This window comes from Salvelinus namaycush, chromosome 17, assembly GCF_016432855.1.
Source record: "Salvelinus namaycush isolate Seneca chromosome 17, SaNama_1.0, whole genome shotgun sequence".
In the NCBI taxonomy this organism is placed as follows: Eukaryota; Metazoa; Chordata; class Actinopteri; order Salmoniformes; family Salmonidae; genus Salvelinus; species Salvelinus namaycush.
This window is the reverse complement of record NC_052323.1, coordinates 1,730,592-1,752,151: the sequence shown is the minus strand read 5'-3', so window position 1 is coordinate 1,752,151 and position 21,560 is coordinate 1,730,592. Positions and strand designations below refer to the sequence as shown.

The following is a 21,560-nucleotide window of genomic DNA, read 5'->3' as shown; positions in this document are numbered from 1 at the left end:
ATATTAAATGGTACTCCCTCGTATTCATCATGGGGAGGGCTACAGAAATGGAATGTGTAGTCTCATCCACTAGTTCCATGGGTGTGGTACCTTGGGCGCTTTTTCACCCCTGTTTACTGGTTGAGCCTCCTGGCTGGGAAAAGGGACATCTATAATCTAGCAGATGTAGAGGATCTATAGGACATTCTATAGGTGTGTGTGTTGGGAAATAGGAGGAGAGTGGTGAATGTGGGGATATTGTCAACCCCATACAGGCTAGTTGAGCATTTCTACCCTCTCCCGTTGGTAAATGCTGCATAAATCCCAATGCTAGCAGGTACTGTGCTGATCTGGTGTGCTGTCACGGGTAGTGCCACACAGCGCGAAGCGGGTTATACAGTGGCAGGTCTGGTGTGGCGGCCAATGTTAGCAGTAGCAGTTGTGGCAGGGGCACCAGCACAGGCGTGCAAATCAGAGTTTGTCAGAGCAGCATTTTTTGGAAAGAGAGAAAGATGTGATGACAGAGAGAGTGTGAGAGGCTTATGGGTGAGCGTTTCTACTCGCGATCGGAATGTGCAAGAGCGGGGTGTGCGATGATAGGACACACACACACACACACACACACACACACACACACACACAGCATCTCCTCTGCAGCTTCACTGAAACATTATACAAGGAGGAATACATACGTGTGTAAACAGCTGCTTCTTCAGACACTAAGCTTTCCTCCTGCCCCCCCTCCCTCTCGCTCACTGAGCCCTACTATCTGACCCCTTCCTGGGGAAGAGTATAGAAACAACATGGCTCATTATGGGTAACATTTCCTTCCCAGGAGTCAAGGGACCGTATGAGTAAGCCCAGCTATAAGATGACTTCAAGACTGCAAACAGAGTGTGAAAGACCAAATCAGGCATGAAAATTCAGTCTGTTTTAATCGTGGGACTTTGTGTTTTTTTCCGATGTTGATGATATTGTGGACTATTTTCATATTTTGTAGATTACAGAGGGAATGGTGTAGCCAGAGGCTTTGTGGCTCAATTAATTGATGCAGCCTCAGCTGAGTGTTTCTGCAGAACAACTTGACATGATTAGAGGCCTGCATCAACGACGGGCATTGAGCGTTCCTCTTTCCAGACCTTATTTTCGATAATTAATCATTTGAGTTTTAAGCGTTAGTCATTTGCTTTTTTTTTGCATCCCTCCTCTGTAAATGCAAGTTGAATTGTATTGGTTGATATATCGGGCCTCGGTGGAGATTTTTTTTTAAGAAAGCAAAATTGTGACGTTGTGTCAAGCTTTTCCTCAATTTTTTTTATTCTATTTTCCCGACAACTCCAGAACTTGCTAGGTGCTTGTGTCTGCTCCCAACCCGTCCTCTCCTACACACACACAAACAATCACACACTGGGTGCCCCTCCACTCCCATATACAATGAATACCTATTGTCACGCTAGGTAGGAAGGTAAATCAAATCTCATGGCAGAGACTAAGCGAGGAGATTGCTTTTCCTCTCTCTGCTGTGGCAGAAAGAGTGTCACCGAGGAGGATCCCACTAGTGCCAATTTCATGGGAGAAAAAGAGGGAGGAAGAGAGAAGGGGAAAGGGGAGGCCTTAAGGCTGGGGCTAGAGGGTGAGTAGAAAGAGAAGTCTCACCTATCTCCCCCCTCCCTTGTACCCTCCCTCGTTGACCACTTTCATTCAACCCATCGTCTTTTATACTCCCGTAAACGCTTTAACCCTCCTCTCCTCCTCTTCTCCAGATGAAACGGAACAATAATTATAGGGATAGAGTGACTCTGGCTGTCAAACTGGGGCCACTCAGATCACAACAACACATTGTCCAACTTGATTAAGTAGCCATTTGCGGTGGCCTACCGATAGTTAAGAAAGTCTCTCCTCGTCCTCCATCGGCCTGAAACTCGATCTCAGCGCAAGAAATATCGACATTTCCTCCTCCGCTTTTTAAAGTTGGTCAGATAGATAAAGGCGGAGGGCATTTCTTTACAGGAAGCCGCCCTGCTAATTTATCTGGCCGTATTCTCCCTCAGAAAAGCCCTCTCCAGAGTGCCTCCTCATGAACGCAATAGGCAAGTTTGTGCCCTTTTCTGATTTGTGTTTGCTCATTGCCATTGACTATGTGATAATAGAGAAAATGTGCTCGCTTTATTGCTGCTCTGATTTTACTGATGACTAGAGTCCCTTGGCGGAACACAGGTCCATTGAAGCTACTCTACTGTACAGTTGAATGGCAGGTCAAATCATTATAAGGGCAGAAAACCTAGACGAATATAAGGGGGCATTAGGGTATCTTTAAGGGATTACAATAGGATGACCTGTGGTGAATACGGAGCAGTGCATTTGGGGAAATGCAGTCCTGATGACGTAGCCCAGTGTGTAGACTACTAAAGCACTATAGTGCTTAAGCATCATCCCTCCCACCATCGCTACTCCCAGGGTGACTGACTACACTCAACGCTGAGCTTACTATTCCAAACCAATTACAGGGCTTGAGCCAAAGTGAGATTCATCAGGAAATGTATACTAAGTTTTCCCCTTGTTACTCCCGCCATGCACATTCATTAGCCGCTCACTGAATGCCCGGGCTAGATGGAAATCCTGGCCATAGAAATATAATAAATTCATTATATTTCTGTGATCCAGGCATTATAATGAGTGCTCACTGGGACCAAAGTGGAGCACAGGTGGCACGCTCCACCCCCAAAAAAACATGATACAATATATGTCTATGTACAGTGTATACACATCCAACCACAAAATAACTATCAACAATAATTACAGATGAGTTAAGGGCGGCTAATAAAATGTTAATTAAAATAGCTTTTAAATGATGATCTTTACAAATGATCTCCTTGATAACAATGAGCTAAGATTGAAATTTGTGAGATGACGGTGCAATCAGGAGGCCGCCTGCCCCGCCGCCGTCGCTAATTACAATATTATCTTGTCACGGATGTAATTAGCCGGTGTGGAGGTGAGACGACAAAACAATGGCCTTATTTGGTCAGTGATTGAGGTATTTTGGCGGGCCTAGTCTACTGGAGAGAGGGGGTGGAGGAAATAACATATTTCAACCACAATAACAACTGTGACTTATATTGCTGGGGGAACATGATATTTCAACCACAATATGTCAAAATTTTGACATTTAACCATTGCAGTATAGCTGATATATTAGTATGTAAGTTGTTGGGGGGAACGTGATATTTCAAAAATACTTACTACTTCTTTAACCTATAGTACAGTACATTGCTAAAGCTGGTGAGTTTCGGCTTGCGAGTTCCTCAGGGAACAATGCTAGTGCTGATGACATTATTATATTTTTGAACGCATTGTGTTTGTCCTTGAAGCTAGGAGAGAAAATGGCAGGGCTACTAAAGAGTAAAACAAACACAGACATGCATTTCCCTAGCATTAATAAACAGTAAGCACACACGCATGAGGGGCCCCTGTGTTGATGGTCAGCATAGCGAATGTGTTGTTGGCTACTCTCACCGCCTGGGTGCAGCCCATCAGGAAGTCCTGAATCCTGGACTTCCTGATGTGCCGCCTCCAGGCGTGAGGGTAGGCAACAACACATCTGCCACGCTGTCCATCAACACGGGCCCCTCAGGGGTGTGTGCTTAGTCCCCTCCTATACACCCTGTTTACCCATGACTACCGCGCAAGACTCCAATACCATCATCAAGTTTGCTGACGACACAACAGTACAACAACATCTCCCTCAACAACATCAAGACAAAGAAGCTAATCGTGGACTACAGGAAACGGAGTGGCGAGCATGCCCCAATCCACATCCATGGGGCTGTAGTGGAGTGGGTCGAGAGTTTCAAGTTCTTCGGTGTTCACATCACCAAGGAATTAATAACATGTTCCACACACACCCACACAGTTGTGAAGAGGGCACGACAGCACCGCTTCTCCCTCAAGAGAGGCATGGCCCCTCAGATCCTTAAAAAGTTCTACAGCTGCACCATGGAGAATTCTTGATTGGCTGCATCAACGCTTGGTACAGCAACTGCAAGGCACCCGACAACAAGGCGCTACAGAGGGTGATGAGTACGACCCAGTACATCGCTGGGCCCAAGCTCCTTGTCATCCAGGACCTCTAAAAAATTACCAAAGACTTTTTGCCACCCAAGCCATTGACTGTTCTCTCTGCTACCGCACAGCAAGCGGTACCAGTGCACCAATTCTGAAACCAACAGGACCCTAAACAGCTTCTACCCCCAAGCCATAAGAGTGCTAAATAGCAAATCAAATGGCTACCCTCTGCTGCTACTGTCTATTACCTATCCTGTTGCCTAGTCACTTTAACTATACCTTTAACTCTGCATAGTTGAAAAAGTACCCGTAAGTAAGCATTTCACTGTTTTAAAATGTTGTTCCATTGTTTCAAAGACCATAGCAGGGTGCTATTTGCCAGAGGTTAACACGACTCTGGAAGGCCGCATCAAGTCCGCATCAACCTGGTCTCAAAGCAAAACTTAATTATATTTTACCAAAATCCACACCACTTCATTTAGAAAGATATGTTACATATAGTTACATTAGGCCTACCGATGTAATACAGTGCCTTGCAAAAGTATTCATCCCCCTTGGCGTTTTTACTATTTTGTTGCATTATATCCTGTAATTTAAATGTATTTTTCTTTGGATTTCATGTAATGGACATGCACAAAATAGTCAACATTTAAGTGGATGTAGCAAAAAAAAATTGTTCCTACCTCGCGTAAAACTGAAAGCGAAAAAAAATGAAATACTGCAAAGTTGCTTAGGAGCTAGAAGCAGAGCTTCCATATCAGCCGGTGCCATCTTACAAAAAAGTAACTCACTGTCTTATGTAAACATACCAAATGTAACATATCATACTAAAGCAGTCAAATGTAATACTTTATATGTCATACTAAACGGGTCAAATAACGTATCATACTAATTGAACTGGCGCAGATTTTAGTTAAATATAATACATTTTGCTCTTAGACCATGCTCAGCCTGCCTCCTTGCTCTTGTGTAGTGCAAATCAACATACAAGAACACAAGGGCAAGTGTTGCATCTACATTCCTGTCCTCTGCCTCTCTTTCCCCTCTCTCTCACACACTCTTGCCTTTTTAATGAGGGGGGGGGGGTTGTTTCATAGGGTGTTAAAGTCAGGATGTCTCAATAAGTAGCATCAAAAGCCTCTCTCTCGCTCTATCTCCCTTTTACATTGTGGTTTTGCATTATGGTTTCTGCCTCAACCTACACAGGTTGGAATAAATAGGGTGGGTATTGAGGAAGGGTTTCACTTTTCAAAAAAGCCAACCCCATCACCAGCTAACAAGCTACATTTTGTCACCCTGCCTCACTTCCTCACCGTCGCACACGGCTCCCCACTCCCCTGAACAGCAGGACCGAGCTGGCAAATATTGTCCCTCATTTGATAATCAGTGAGTTCGTGCCACCGCCTGCATTAACATCGCTTATCATAGGGGTGACTCTTTTGTCAGAGGTAACACTTCATCACCGGACGTGAGCCATTGACTATCCCCCTATCCCTTATCCTTTATCTGAGATAGCATATCTGAGTCTATGAGAGTGGAATTTAAGAGGAGTGATGTCCTTTTCTCCCTCTTCCCACAGGAAAACACCTTCATCAAAGTATGTTGAAAGGGTCGGATCATGGAGTTTTCATGGGCAGGCTGGGGAAGTCCTTTGAGAGGGCCTTTGATACCCTCTTGACATGTTATCTGGGTGTGAGTGGATGTTGGCCAGGCACAAGGGACTACCTGTTCAATGTCCCCTCTCTCCCCTGTCACTCTCCTGTCTAACTTACTATAACAGTCTTTCTATAAATGTTGGGGGATTTTATTTTTTACGTTGAATACAGGATGCCTTTGACTGAGTAGATGCTCACCAGACACGAGGGGACATCTCAATGGACCTTCTCTCCCCTGTCCAAGAATGATGCACAATGCCTTTGAACTATGCGGGTCAGAGATCCATCACATGCAGATTCCTCCGTGCTTGCTTTTAATCTGCAATTGCTAAAAGTTAAGAATTCCCCCTGGTACGCTCTCAATTTCTTCTTCTCCTCTTACACGTATTTATAGATTCAGATCCACTCAAAAAGGTTGAGGAGAAAAGAGAGATTTGGAGAGGAGAAAAAGGAAAACTTTTCTTCCTTCTCTCTGTCATTTTATCTCTCTGCATGACGCACTGTCATCCCTAATGATCACATTTTTATGACTTTGGTTTGATGTAGGGATGTAGAGGACTGAGGGAGGGATGGAGGAGTGTCTCTGCTCACTGCAGCACTCTCCTTAGTTCTCTCAGTTCCTAGCCGGCCCTCTCTCTCTCCTTGTCTCCGTGTAGGTCCTTTGAAAGCTGAGGCTCGCTCACTTTGTGTAAAATAACATTTCTATTGAAAGGCAATTACCGTTGTAACATTTTTTGGTTCCCTACGAAATTAAATGCATCTCTTCTGTTTTTGCTCTACTTTCCTCCCCCTCTTCTCCCTCCTCCCCCCAATCTTCTGTTACAGACGGATAATTATATCGACTCCAGCTATGTGAACAGCCGAGCACATCTTATCAAAAGGTATGTCTTGATTAGGCAATTTGATATTTTCCGCTATCCCCCGTTGTGATCCGTAATTGTCTGATGCTATGGGCTGCAAATGCATGAGTGTGCATGTTGTGAAAACCAGTGTTTGTTCTGTGTATTCACTACAAATTCACACAATCAATAAACTAATTTGGAATTAGACTCTAAAATGATCCCTCGCTATTATATTAGGTACATTTTTCAAGTCTGTATCTTCAAAGCACATATTTTAACATTATCATGAATAATTCCATCCATTCCCATAAAATAAAATCAAGACACGTTGAGCAATATGCAAAAGCTCCTGCTAAAACACGGCTCGTAAAACGACTTACACATCATGAATAAGATTAAAGAAATCAAATAGAATTTGGGCCGGGAACATTATTGCAAGAGGTTCGTGGCACAATTGGATCTCAGTGTGTAAAAAAAATACATCAGCTCAATGCTTAATTCATGAATTAGTTAATTTGAGTTGCCCATTTTGAGAATATTGAGCAGAGCATAAAGGTTATCTTTGTGAGGTATGGGACTCATGGTGCATTCCTGAGTCCACCTGAAGCAGGATATAAGGTGAGCTCGTGGTTCCGGCGGGGTAGTGTAGACAACTCTAATAACGCCCTGCAGCATTTTTTCTTTTTTTTTTGCGGCCAGGCCTATAATTTCTCACTTTTTACCTGCAGCTCCGGAACATTCCAACCTCCCTTTGTTTGAGGCCGTCCCCGGCTTTTTGAAAAGCCATTATGGCAATTTTCCTCCCCAAAAAGTCCCTATGTTTATGTAAACAAAGCACATTTAAGCGAGGGGCCTCTGCAGCACACTACAAAGCTATCCCCTAGGAGCCTGTGGGCCTGTTGTCTGGGACAGGTGCAATTACACTGATAACATCAGAGAGAGGTAAAGCCAGCATTACCGTCACTGCAGTACCTCTCTCCCCCTTTCCCAGGCAAGCCTCTCAAAGAAAAGCTGGGAACTGCTGTTGCTACGGTTTCTTTTCTTTTTGTCTTTTCTCTTTCCTTCTCTTATATTTTTTTATTTTCTCCTTTCTCCTCTCTTCTCCTACGTGAGGTTCTTGATGTATACATTCGCCTCCTCCCTCAATAGCAGTCTTGTTTGTATAGCACAATTTGTTCCAGTGGGGTGGCAATCAAATGAACGGAAATCATGCATACACTATGAAGCTGTTGATTGCCTGCCTCTATTGACTTTAAACCCCAAACAAGACAGATTCAATCTGTGCACATACGTACATGCTCATAGCATTTTCTATATTCCTTTCCTTCCTGGAATGCTTGATTTATCATCTGATTGTTGAACAGTAGAGTGTAATTGCATGACGTTTTAAAGGCCCACTCTGTTATTTGAAAAACAACACAACGGCAGCCCCGACACTTGGTTTGCTATAAAGCTGAGGGACAGGGCTCATGAGGCATTTACGTCTGATATTCTTAATTAGTCAATGGGTATATAATTACATACATTTAAATGATCAAAAAACAGGATGTAAATATCCGGACAGGCCCTTTATAGCCACAACGGTTCACCCTAGAGATGCCCTTGAAGTCAGTGCATCGTCATCCACATGGTCCCTTTTAGAACAGACTAAAACAGCCTGCAGCCTCTTTGCTCCACTATCAGCAGAGTTTGAAAATGGCCTCTTAATCCCAAAAATCTCCAACAGAGTTAATCTGTGCCTCCACCACCACAACCCTCCGATTTACTGCAGAAGTAGCACGGTTCTGTTCCCTCCAGAAATAAAATGTGGAACACCGTGAAGTCGTGTCCTTCTGGACAGCTGAGGCCAGAGTTAAGAGTCGTCCTGAAGATTCCCATTATCCCTCTCCTCGTCTTGAGAAATGTGTGAGAGAGAAGGATGTGGAGAGACACGCATGTTCGAGAGTCAAGGATGAGATAGTGAAAGAGAGACAATATGAAGAAAATGTTTTTTTGATTAAAAAAAAAATAGAACTAAGAAAGAAAGAGTGAAAAAGAGACGGACACAGGAGAGAAATGGATCGAGGGAGAGACGTGATGAAGGAGAGAGGAGAGAATCTGATAGAAGTTGATGTGACAGTAAATCAACATTCTCTCCTTTCTCATCCCCCTCTCCCTCCCTCCGTCCCTCTGTAGCACATCAACATTCAAGGACCTGGAGGGCAATAGTCTGAAGGACAGCGGGCACGAAGAGAGCGACCAGACGGACAGTGAGCACGACGTCCAGAGAGGCCACTACATAGACACGGCTGTCAACGACGTGCTCAATATGACCGTACCCCCCAACGTCTGCCAGCTGCCTGACCAAGGTAGGAGAAAAGGTTTGTGGAAAGCTTTTTGTGTTACTCATCATTCATCCCTTAGTGTTAGATTTTGAATTACCCCATCAGATACTTGGTAAAAGCTCGTGTATGTAAAACGAAGCTTGTGTGTTGCTGTTTACACCTCCAACTAGAGCAGCTTTAGCAGTCCATTATACCCACTCCTACATAAGGCCTCAGACCTGTGTGTGTGTATAGAATTTGAATTAATTCTATTCCTGGGTGTGTATTTGTGTGTTTACATCAAGCAGAACACATTTACCGGTAGCATTGTGCCCACTCTCAGATAAGGCCCCTCAGATCTGTTGATTGTGAATAACACCTTAGCACATTTGAAGTCCCGGTGCTAACTCCACTAAGGCTGCTAATGTAGAGGGATCCCTCCCTGTCAAGGCTACCCTTTATATGATGCTCTGGTAACATTATTGACTGATTGTAGGCCTAGCCATGTCTGTCTGGTAGTATTTGGTGGCAGCCAACTTCTGACGCGCTTGAATGGCTGACAAAGGTGGGTTGAAATCTACATATCGCGTTGTAACCACTCTCATGCATTATTTAGCAGAGGAATTAATGTTGATGTTTCCTTGCCGACTTCCAACGGTTAAGAAGACATCCGATTCCCTGGCAGGGGAAGTGGAGGTGGTCATGTTAGTGTTTCCTGGTTCCATGGTTTTAGAGTAGTGGAGAGGGGGAGCTTATGTGAAGCAGGGTCATAGAGAAAGAGAGGATGAGGGAGAGAGAGGGAATGAGTGTGAGAGGGAGGGAGAGAGTGAGTGTGTTTGAGAAAAAGGTAGTGGGTAGACCTGGCACCGACCTGTGAAGAAATTGAATTGAAATAAATTGAAGTGAGAGAGAATTAAAGATATGCCTGTAGACGGAGATAGAGAGAGTGAGAGAACAAGAATGAGTGAGACCGAGAATTAGGTGGATAGAAACTGGCACAGACCTGTGTGCTACCATTGTATGCACATGGGGGTGTTTATCCAGCTCAAAAGGGAACACACACGGGTGCTCAGACTTGGGAGAGCATAGAGCAGTGGATTCAGTGCATGAACTCAAAATGAACGGCAGCCATTTCACTGGCTTGCCTCCTACTCCAGTTAACAATTGCTTTATTTTCTGAAGAGACAGGAAGCTAGTGAATTGCCTTGCTTTGTTCAGTCTTGATGACTAGGCCTTTCATCTTAGCAATTTGAAACAATCAAACAACTCCATTGGTCAATAGGGAAAACCACATCTGCATATTACCCAGCAGGCTTCACGTTGCAGTCTGTCTTTGGTTTGAATTCGCCTACTCCTTGGTCATTGGCTTCTGCTATGGAGGAAAATTTAGGACAGGTTTGGTGAAATATGTTGAAATTCTAGTCGAAGTGTGGCGTCCAGTGTTAGGCACTTCTTAGCCGTAACCCTAGCCTTTACCCCTCCCCCCAAACAAACAAACACACACACACCGTATGCTAACCCTCTGTGATTTTTCCCTCCAATTTTCTCAAAACCCCTCTAGTGAGCCTCTCTAGCTACATGTGCACATTTTCTGAGTCTTCCATTTTAATGCTCCCTGCTCACTCCTCTTAGCCTTGCTCCGAAAAAGAGAATCTAATGAATGAAGGACTAACAGATGAAGAAAAATGAAACAATCACACTTTAACCCAAATTATTTATGAGGGATTTATGTTTTTTTCCACGGGAACATCAGTGAAGAGCACTTAATGTCAGTCCTGTCTGGTCCAGGTGACGTTGTTGCCGGTGATGTCTGGTGAGGACCTGCCTTTCAACAGGCCTACAAGCCCTCAGTCCAGCCTCTCTCAGCCTATTTCAGACAGTCTGAGCACTGATGGAGGGATTGTGGGTTCCTGGTGTAACTCAGGCAGTTGTTGTTGCCATCCTGTACCTGTCCCGCAAGTGTGATGTTCGGATGTACCGATCCTGTGCAGGTGTTGTTACACGTGGTCTGCCACTGCGAGGACGATCAGCTGTCCGTCCTGTCTCCATGTAGCGCTGTCTTAGGCTTCTCACAGTACGGACATTGCAATTTACTTCCCTGGCCACATCTGCAGTCCTAATGCATGTTCACGCAGATGAGCAGGGACCCTGGGCATCTTTCTTTTGGTGTTTTTCAGAGTCAGTAGAAAGACCTCTTTAGTGTCCTAAGTTTACATAACTGTGACCTTAATTGCCTACCGTCTGTAAACTGTTAGTGTTAACGACCTTTCCATAGGTGAATGTTCAATAATTGTTTATGGGTCATTGAGCAAGCATGAGAAACAGTGTTTCATCACTTTACAATGAAGATCTGTGAAGTTATTTGGATTTTTACGAATTATCTTTGAAAGACAGGGTCCTGAAAAAGGGCATTTATTTTTTTGCTGAGTTTACTTGCATTTCTCAGCTATTCCTTATTCTTCTGTAAAATGTTCTCCTATGCTGGGACTTGTGTCCTCTATTAATTCAGAATTGTTTGGAATTTTCGGTGCGCCGCAAGATTTTATGGTACAGCCTGTCCAGCAAAGGATTACATGGGATGCCGGCTTCAAAAACGCCCGAATGAAGGCACCTTGAAGGCAGCATTTTACGGTTCCTTCGGATTGGGACATGCCAATTGTGACGTCCTGCATCGAAATGCTGCCTGAAAAGGCCTTGGACTGCTGCCTTGGCAGTGTCAGACAGTAATGAACAATAATTAGTGAGTTCACTGCCTATTTGGTTAGCTGGCCGTAATTATTTCACAACCCTCTCCAAAACATGCATACTGACAGGTCCAACAGTCTAGCAAAGTCATTATTTGAGACAATTAGAAAAGATGTACATGAAGAATATTACAAGTGGAGAGAAAGGGATAGACAGAGAGGAATGGGGGAGACAAAGAAAGAGAGAAAGGCTTTTTTGAGATGCAGCTCTTTTTTCATTAACACTCGCCTTAATTTGATCTGTTTCAGCGAGATGGATGCTAACTCCTGGAATGTATGTAAACAAATAAACGCTACTGGTCAACAGAACGACGGGGACTATTTACCGCTACCAGGCAGACAATAGATAAGGACAAAATATCTATTTGGATTTGCAATTGGATCCTTATTGTTATTTCACTCCTTCTCCAGACCTAGTTATAATATGGTCTTGCTACAGGCCAATTTCTCCCTCTGTTGAAAAAGAAGCAGGGAAAAGCACCGAACAAAATTGCTTGATTTTTCTCTAAGCTTGAATCCCAAATGGCACTTTATCCCCTATATAGTGGGCATATGGGCCCTGGACAAAATTAGTCCACTATGTAGGAAATAGGGTGCCATATGGCATGCAGGCAATGTCTGTCTTTAAAGGGAGTCTGTGGCAGTAAATCAGCATGAGGGTTCGTCAGTATTGAGGGCTTGTTCATAATTATTAAATGAATTGACCAAAAGACCCTTACACATGCATGAACGTAACGACATAGCCAAATGGAATTGTCCTTTCATTACCATCTCAGCATTCTAATTACACAGTTAAAGAGTACGATGGGGCCGGGGCTATAAGCTCGACAGAATCGGCACAGCCACACTATACTTCTTCCGCGACCCCTCAGACAAGGCCCTTGTTGCATCCTCCTACCTTTTTCAAGAGGATATTAGCTATTGCTGAATACCCATTTCCGATTGGCTTGAAGGGCGTTCTAGAGCGTGCATTATTTACTTATAACGCACCATGCATTTGCACGGTAGAATTCCATGGCAATGTTTCATTCTTACATGTTTCATGTTTGAGCTAAGTCGAATTTGTTTGACTCTATTTTCATAATAGCAAGCTAGGACTGATGGTTTGGTTACCTAGGCAACTACCTTCGCCATCAAGTAAACTTGCTAGCTACTTCAGTGGATGTTGAATACAATTTCTCGCGGCAAATGTGTTACATTATAGTCATGGTATGAAAGGGATAATTAATTTGTGGCTCTATGCGTTCTCTGGAAAATAATGCAACTCTGTGGAAGGTTAGTTCCACTCCGCCAGCATCAACGAATAACGATTGTCGCTAACTAGTTGAAATCGCTGTCACGTATTCGCTGAAGCTCATCGACTTGAGGGACGGAGACACAAGTCAGACAATAGTGGTTTGTGTATTGTGACAGCCCTAAGAAAATATGAAAAGGCAGAGAAGATACTTTGCTGAAATATGCCTGTGTCCCAATAGCATTCTATTCCCTACGTAATGCACTATTTTTGACCAAAGAGTCTCCATGGGCCCTGGTCAAAAGTAATATAAAAACTATTTGGTGGATGCTTAAATGTGTCCTGTTTCAATGGAAATGTTTTTCTTGCATAACTCAGATGCCCTCAGGGAGTGCCGTTATCAATGGAGGCCCTGGAGCAATTAGGCTTAAGTGCCTTGCGTAACCCCAAGGGCACATCAACACATTTTGGTTACTGGCCCAATGCTCTAACCACTAGGCTATCTGCTGGCCAAATAGGGTGCCATTTGAGATGCATCCTATATATTTACAGAAGTAGGAGCAGATCAGGATAGCTAAGTTACAGCAGCAACATATACTAGATGTGAGAGCCACGATGGTTCCGAGGGAGGTGAAAACACGGTTTTGTTCAGACACATCCGTCTTAATTGAATGTGTGCGGGCACCGGCCGGGCGCCGACCATGCAGTAGCCCTGTTTGGCAAAGGGAACTGTGTGAACAAAACAAACAGTCGTGTTCGCAAAACACCCCGCCATTTAGATATGTTTCTATAGGGAATGACTTAGATCTGCAGTTTGCCTCTCCTTCTGGTACTACAGCCAAAAAATTCAAATAAAAACACACTGCAATTGCCCCAAAGGACACAAACACAGGCTCTGGATACAAAAGTGATTTTATTGTGATGTTTTCTTGTGTTCGGAAGCAAAACGCAAACAGGAAGAAATGGAGGGGGATAGTTGGAGTACAGTAAACTCCCCTCATGTGGGTTCCCTAAGCTTTTTACAGTGCAAATGTTTACCATTCTCACAGGCGCCATGTAAAGGTGGTGTTTGCACAGTGGGACGTACCGTTACCTTTGACAAAGAGGAACACACACACACAACCCCCCACCCCTCCTTAAAAGTCTCAGTGTGGGAATCCACTCCTATGAGACATGGAGCTCTCTCCGAGGCTCTGGGTTTCTCTCGCACAATACAAAGGCTTCCTTTGTTACAGGCTTCCGTTTTGCACTTTTTGATTATGTTACTGACTTGTTTGTCCATTTCCTGCGTTTCTATTTATCCTTCTCGATTTGAAATGTGATACTTGATAATGGATTGTGTCTCTGGAATCCAGCAGTAGCTAAACTATAGTTTGACTTAGTGGAGAGGTATTTTGTCCATAATCAACAGAGTCTACCTGAGTGACACTAAGACGAGACCAAACATTGTAAGAAGATACTGTTCTTCCTAAGAATAACTTGGTCTGAAATCTACTCTGCCAATGGATTACACTAGGGAAATATATAAAATATCTTAATCATATTACATTAAATATATAGGCCCCATATCGTCAACTATTAATGCTTTCCCTTATGCAGTGACTATGGATGATATCGCCCAGCTATAAACGGTTGAGGGAAGGGAGAGGAGCTGGGGAAAAATGTATAAAATTATCTCTATAGGCGTGACTGTGAACGTCAAGGGGATTTTGTTGAAAAAATATACAATGTGCTAGCTTTGGCTCTAGAGAACCATTACTGTCTCACGGGAGAAGTGGACAAACAGCCGCACAGGGCTCTGGTAACAAAAAGAAGTGGCCATTTTTTTTACCCCCACATCCTTTGATTATCGAAGCTCTTACTTAATTCCTTGCAGACACGGACGAGTCATGGGTTTTTTAAGGGCTCGAGATTCTCGGATTCTCTAGTTAAGTGCAAAAATGATCAATGCACGGAAACTCGACTTTTCCATGTCCTTTTTTACCTTTTTGTGTATTTTTCTTGGTGGCCATTTTGAGGGTTTAGTTTACCAGAGGTCTTTGGTTCTTGGATTATGACTCTAGGGGGAAAAGTGTTGGTCAGAAAACCATTTTTTCCGGTCTTTAGCACCAGAGAGACTCAAGTCAGCTACATATGCAGTCGCAGGGCATTAGTCTCATTCCACACATATTCCATATCCTTCACCCCTGAGGGGGTTTTCCACTCATTAATCCCATCCATGCCCCATGGGTGTGTTCCCGAAGCAGAAGCCCAGGAATGAAGCTCTTCCATGGAGCACAGATCCACCAGGGTCCCACTGCTCTTAATTGATTTCACGAGGCTTCCCCCATCTTAACTTCACCGCTCTCCTAGTCTCGCCATCTCTCTCTCAACACACAAAACCCTCATCTGCCAAGTCAACTTCCTGCCAGTCAAGCACTTCCCTTCCCCTGTTGAATTAAAGAAACAGTAAAGCAGTGTTGCGTGTTTATGCCGCAAAACATGCCCTAAATTCAACACAGGGAACATTTTGAGTTTGCTACTCCTCTGATCTACTAATGAAAATGCTGACAGGTGTCAGAATCAGGACAGCAACAGGAACAGGGTTTGTGCTGACAACCTGAGAGAGGGAGAGAGAGGAGTTGAGAGTCTAGTAAGCAGACTTGACTAGGGAAAATAAAAAGGGAAGAGAAGAAATCTCTGACAGGTAGGAGTATTTTTTTCTCTCCTCTTTCTCGTTCTCTCTCTCCCTCTCTCCCTCTCAGAAGGCAAAATACCCCCATGAATGTGTCAGAGGATCCGACGGCTGCTCAACCAAATATTAACATTTGATTGAATCAAACTCCGAAAACTTGCAGTTGTTTATGCCCGTCCACAGTCCATGTCGTCTGTTATTATATTAACAGACATAGACATGAAGTGGGAGCGTCCATTTTGATTTTCATAGTCCTAACTTTTTTGAAAAACTGTAGACAAAATGGCTGACAACAAGCCAACTGAATTAATATAGAAACTAGAATTACATAAATGCCAGAGGAAAGACAGTCAGAAAAACATTATTCTTTAAAAAATTGTTCAAGCTCTGTCAAGTTGGTTGTTGATCATTGCTAGACAGTCTTGCCATAGATTTTCAAGCCGATTTAAGTCAAAACTGTAACTAGGCCACTCAGGAACATTCAATATTGTCTTGGCAAGCAAGATTTGGCCTGGTGTTTAAGGTTATTGTCCTGCTGAAAGGTACATTTATCTCCCAGTGTCTGGTGGAAAGCAGACTGATCCAGGTTTTCCTCTAGGATATTGCCTGTGCTTAGCTCCATTACGTTTATTTTTTATCCTGAAAAACTCCAGTCCATAACAATTACAAACATATCCATAACCCGATGCAACCACCACTATGCTTGAAAATATGGAGAGTGGTACTCAGTAATGTCTTGTATTGGATTTGTACCAAACATAACACTGTATTCAGGACAAAAATGTAAATGCTTTGCCACATTTTTTGCAGGATGACTTTAGTGCCTCGTAAACAGGATACATGTTTTGGAATATTTTTATTCTGTACAGGTTTCCTTCTTTTCACTCTGTTAATTAGGTTAGTATTGTGGACTAACTACAATGTTGTTGATCCATCCTCAGTTTTCTCCTATCACAGCCATTCAACTCTGTAACTGTTTTAAAGTCACCATTGGACGCCTGTATCACAGGAAGGATGCCTGTGTCTTTGTAGTGACTGGGCGTATTGACACCATCCAAAGTGTAATTAATAACTTCACCATGCTCAAGGGGATATTCAATTTTGGCTTTCTTTATTTTTACCCCTCCCTGGTCTTTTTGGTTGAATCTGTGTTTCAAATGCACTGCTCTACTGAGGGACCTTACATATAATTGTATGTGTGGGGTACAGAGATGAGTGGGTACAGAGATCAGATGAGGTACAGAGATGAGGTAGTCACTCAAAAATCATGTTAAAAACAATTATTGCACACAGAGTGAGTCCATGAAGCTTATCATGTGACTTGTTAAGCAATTTTTACTCCTGAATTTATTCAGTCTTGCCTTACAGGGGTTGAAAACTTATTGACTCAAGACATTTCGACTATTCATTTTAAATTAATTTGTAAAATTCGCAAAAAAAATGTATTCCACTTTGACATTATGGGGTATTGTGTGTAGGCCAGTGACACACATTCTCAATTTAAATCAATTTACAATTCAGGCTGTAACACAACAAAATGTGGAAAAAGTCAAGGGGTGTGAATACCTTCTGAAGTTACATTAGCTGTTCTAAATTTGGTCTGAGGCAGGCGTTAGATTTCGAACATTTTCAAGTGCATTGTAAAAAACAAGGGTTTTGGAAAACAGCTTGGATACTTACAGATGCTGCTACGAAGGTTCTAACGATTAACTTAACCTTAAGATGCTTTTGGGAATCCAGGCTCCGGTGCATTCGTGTTATTATCAGTATATGCCTCAAGCAGGCCCCTCAGTCAGTCAGTGTGCCATGTAGGTAATTGCAGATTCAGTTGGGAAGAATAACGGCTTCCACTCGGGCTTGAGGCCCTCTCCTCTCTTTCTATACCCGTGACATAGCTGCTCGCTCTGCACCACGCACACACACACGCACAAAATATTTCTCTCCGCCTCCCCTCCACTCCATCCTGTGACTCACAAGACGTTGCGCTAATGTTGTATCAACGTCCCCTGAACCTTCGGCTTACATTACCCTAACGTTCCAGCCCTCCTCAATAAACCTAATGTGTTTAATCAGCTCATCTCCCCTGCACTTGTCATGGATAGGAGCATATTGAACGTGTGAGGGAGAAATGGTGGAGTCCTTCATTATTTCCTAGGGCTTCGCCAATGAGCCTGATGTATCTCCTCCACTGACAGCTCATTTTCCACACAATCCCTTGCATTCATTGGGAGCGGGGGAGAGAGAGGGAGAAAGAGAGAAAATACGGCTCTTGGATACCTCTTCCCATTGCTTATTCATGACCCCGCTGTAGCTACTAGGCATGCTAGGCTAGGTGTGTTAATAATCTCCTCAGAAACCAAGTAGAATCACAATTGTTTGTCGAACACACAGCTAGTAGCCAATGAAGGAGGGCACAGGGGGGGGATCAGGGCAGTACTGAACAGAGGGGGAGAGGTTAAAGAACAGGCCATGTGACGAGTTAATAGGGAGGGAAAAAGAGAAAAGGAGAGAATGTGTGGATGTGTGTGTGAGTGTGTGTGAGAGGGCAAGTTTGCATGTGTCTGTATCTGTGTGTTTGTGTCTGTGTGATAGATCAAGCGAATGAGTGTGTGTTCAAAGGTTAATGAGAGAGAGAGAGAGAGAGCGGGGTAGAGCGAGAGAGGAGATAACTATGCTTGGAGGAGAGAGAAAACAGACTGAAATGTGAGTAGCCCATCCCGGGCCTCGTGCTAGCTGTCTGCAGTCTACCGTTTGTGAAGGCTATTGTGGTTCGGAATGATTGTGTTTTTCGACTGTGGAAGCCTGTGACAGCACTGGGTACTCCCCTTTCCCCCTTACTCCTGTCCTAGTACCTCCAGACTCCTCGCTTTGGCAAAGCCCCATTTACATTCCAACACAGTCTCCACCGTTAACAAGGCTCAGGGGGTATCGCTAGAGGTCTGCAGGCTAGATCTCTGTAGCCTAATCAGACACTAAATAATGGCCAGGAAACCATAGACTGGAACCAGGGGCTGAGCCCAGTGGAGATGACCTGACCATCTCTGCTCTGTCTGGGGGTAAATTCCAGATCTAGGTCTCAACCCCTACTGGATGCTCTGTCCTGGATCACTAATCGAAACACATTGGAATTGGCATGATTATACACTGAATGTACAAAACACCTTCCTAATATTGCGATGTGCACCCCCCCGCTTTTGTCCTCAGAACAGCCTCAATTCGTTGGGACATGGATTCTACAAGGTGGCAAAAGTGTTCCACAGGGATGCTGGCCCATGTTGACTCCAATGATTCCCATAGTTGTGTCAAGTTGGCTAGATGTCCTTTGGGTGGTGGACCATTCTTGATACATGTGGGAAACTGTTGAAAAACTGTGTGAAAAACTCAGCGGCATTGCAATTCTTGACACAAACCTGTGCTCCTGGCACCTACTACCACACCTCGTTCAAAGGCACTACCATACCCCTTGCACTGAAATATTTTGTCTTGCCTATTCACCCTCATAAAGGCACAATCCATGTCTCAATTGTCTCAAGGCTTAAAAATCCTTCTTTAACCTGTGTCCTCCCCTTCATCAACACTTTTGCAACCTTTGCAAATTTGATGGTGGTGGGGTCTACAAAAGAACTGATCCTATCATGAGGGGCCACAGTGTGTCATGGGTCTGCGTACCCACATCCATACCCCCCCACCCCACACCTTGCGGGCAAAACATTTTAGCGGCTTCACTCGTGACAGCGAAGATACTTTTTGGGGTTTTAATCTTCATTTCCTGCGATTCTACACATTTTTTCATAGGGTGAAGGCAATTGTTTGCAGTTTTTTTAATATGATAGCTGATCATCAATTGCCCCCACCCCGATCGGTAATTCGATCATGCTTACTAGAAGTTTCTATAGCTGTCCGCTAGACTAATTTACCAATATTATTTTTTTGCAGACATGGGCTAATTAAGTGACTGCACAACAAAATGTATAAATTGCACCTAATGTATTCTAACTCTCAACAGTAAATTGAGACCCCGACTGAGTTCCCCCCAGATTGAAATTGGCCTACAAAAAGGGGGTGACCGGTTGGTCATCCTTGATCTACACTGATTGTGGATTTAACAAGTGACATCAATAAGGGATCATATCTTTCACCGAGATTCACCTGGTCAGTCTATGTCATGTCCTTAATGTTTTGTACACTCAGTGTATATTGGCTTGATTGAAATAACATATAATCCTAATCTTAGAATGACTGTCTGAGAGAATTTCATTTTTTTATTGATGATGATGATTTGGAACTATACTACTGGGACCTGTGTGTGTGGCAATAACCGAGCAGACAGGACAAATATCTCTGGGAGAGGCTGTCTGTGTGGCAATAACCGAGCAGACAGGACAAATATCTCTGGCATTGGCTGTGTGTGTGGCAATAACCGAGCAGACAGGACAAATATCTCTGGCAGAGGCTGTGTGTGTGGCAATAACCGAGCAGACAGGACAAATATCTCTGGGAGAGGCTGTCTGTGTGGCAATAACCGAGCAGACAGGACAAATATCTCTGGGAGAGGCTGTGTGTGTGTATGTATGTGCTTGTGAATCCACGTGTCTGTGTGCTTGCGTGTGCGTGCGTGGCTGCCAAAGCAAAGCTGGGCCTCGTATTACAGGGATCCCTGGGTATCAGACACGAGCCTGTATGCGCTCGGTCTAGACCGGGCCAAGCCTGGCAGCTAGCCTGCAATGAGCCAGCTCTAATCAACTCTATTTGCTACACTGCAGACTCCCATGTAGGAATTCTTTACAGTACTACAGTCATAACATCTCAATAGGGTATAGAGGCACAAAGATATGAACAGCCATGCAGTCGCAGCACTGATTTAATATGCTACTGTAACGCTCCTGGTTGGATGGATTGGACCAAGGTACAGCGTGGAAGGCGTGTTTCATGTTTATTAATGTGAACCAGCAACAAAACAATAAAGAGTAACAAAACGAACGTGCAGCTTTGTAGTGCAAAAAGGCTACAATACAAAAACAAGATCCCACACACAACAGGTGGAAAAAAAGGCTGCCTAAATATGATCCCCAATCAGAGACAACGATAGACAGCTGCCTCTGATTGGGAACCATACCAGGCCAACATAGAAATACAAAAACTAGAGTACCCACCCTAGTCACACCCTGACCTAACCAACAGAGAATAAAAAGGATCTCTAAGGTCAGGGCATGACAGCTACTCTCTCACACAGACATGCATGCACACGCTCATATGCACACGCTCATGTGTGCATACAGGCAAGCCCATAATATGCTTACGCACGCATACATGCACACACACACGCAATGAATGGGGTTCGATTTTCTGGGCATTCCAGTCCTTGGCAATAGGCGTTTGTTTTATTTCCTGCCTACACCCAAAGGGAAAGATTAAGCATATACTGTGCTCTGTTTAAGGGAGAGAAAATGAGCTGTCTACTGACAAGTACATTGTAGCCCTGCAGTTTTCTGTCCAGAATACAAAGAGACATTTATCACTGCAGCAGGGGAGGAGAAGAGAAAAGAGGGAGAGTGAGTGAGGGAGAGGCACATCTCTCCACTGCTGCAATGTGTGCATCTCTGCTTTTAACTGGGTCTCACACTTCCTGACAGATAGGAGAAAGCTTTTCTCCTCCTCTAACTGTGTGAGATACCCCTCGCTCTCACCTTCTCTTGTGCTTCCCGTGTGTATCAAGAATGGTCCACCACCCAAAGGACATCTAGCCAACTTGACACAACTGTGGGAAGCATTGGCGTCAAAATCGGCCAGCATCCCTGTGGAATACTTTCGACACCTTGTAGAGTCCATGCCGCGACAAATTGAGGCTTTTCTGTGCCTCTAAATATTAGGAAGGTGGTCTTATTGTTTTGTACACTTAGTGTATTTAAAATATATGGAATTTGTGGTAGAAGCCAGTTCCTTCTCCTTCTACGGTAATTAAGGTGGTGACAAACGTTTACTACCCTGGGCAGCTGGCATTTCCTTTATCTCTCACTCTGCTTCATGTATATTCAGCAGCAAATTATTTATTCTTTAAACATTC

The 21,560-nt window shown here is 43.8% G+C and overlaps 1 protein-coding gene across 1 annotated transcript in view; it reads left to right on the top strand.

Moving 5' to 3' along the window:
* pcdh19 (protocadherin 19) overlaps nucleotides 1–21,560 on the top strand; it is a 74,273-nt gene that overhangs the window by 40,985 nt on the left and 11,728 nt on the right. The window contains exons 3-4 of the mRNA XM_039011756.1: nucleotides 6,525–6,580; nucleotides 8,717–8,889. Coding sequence (XP_038867684.1) covers nucleotides 6,525–6,580; nucleotides 8,717–8,889 — 229 coding nt within the window. The remainder of the gene's footprint in view (nucleotides 1–6,524; nucleotides 6,581–8,716; nucleotides 8,890–21,560) is intronic.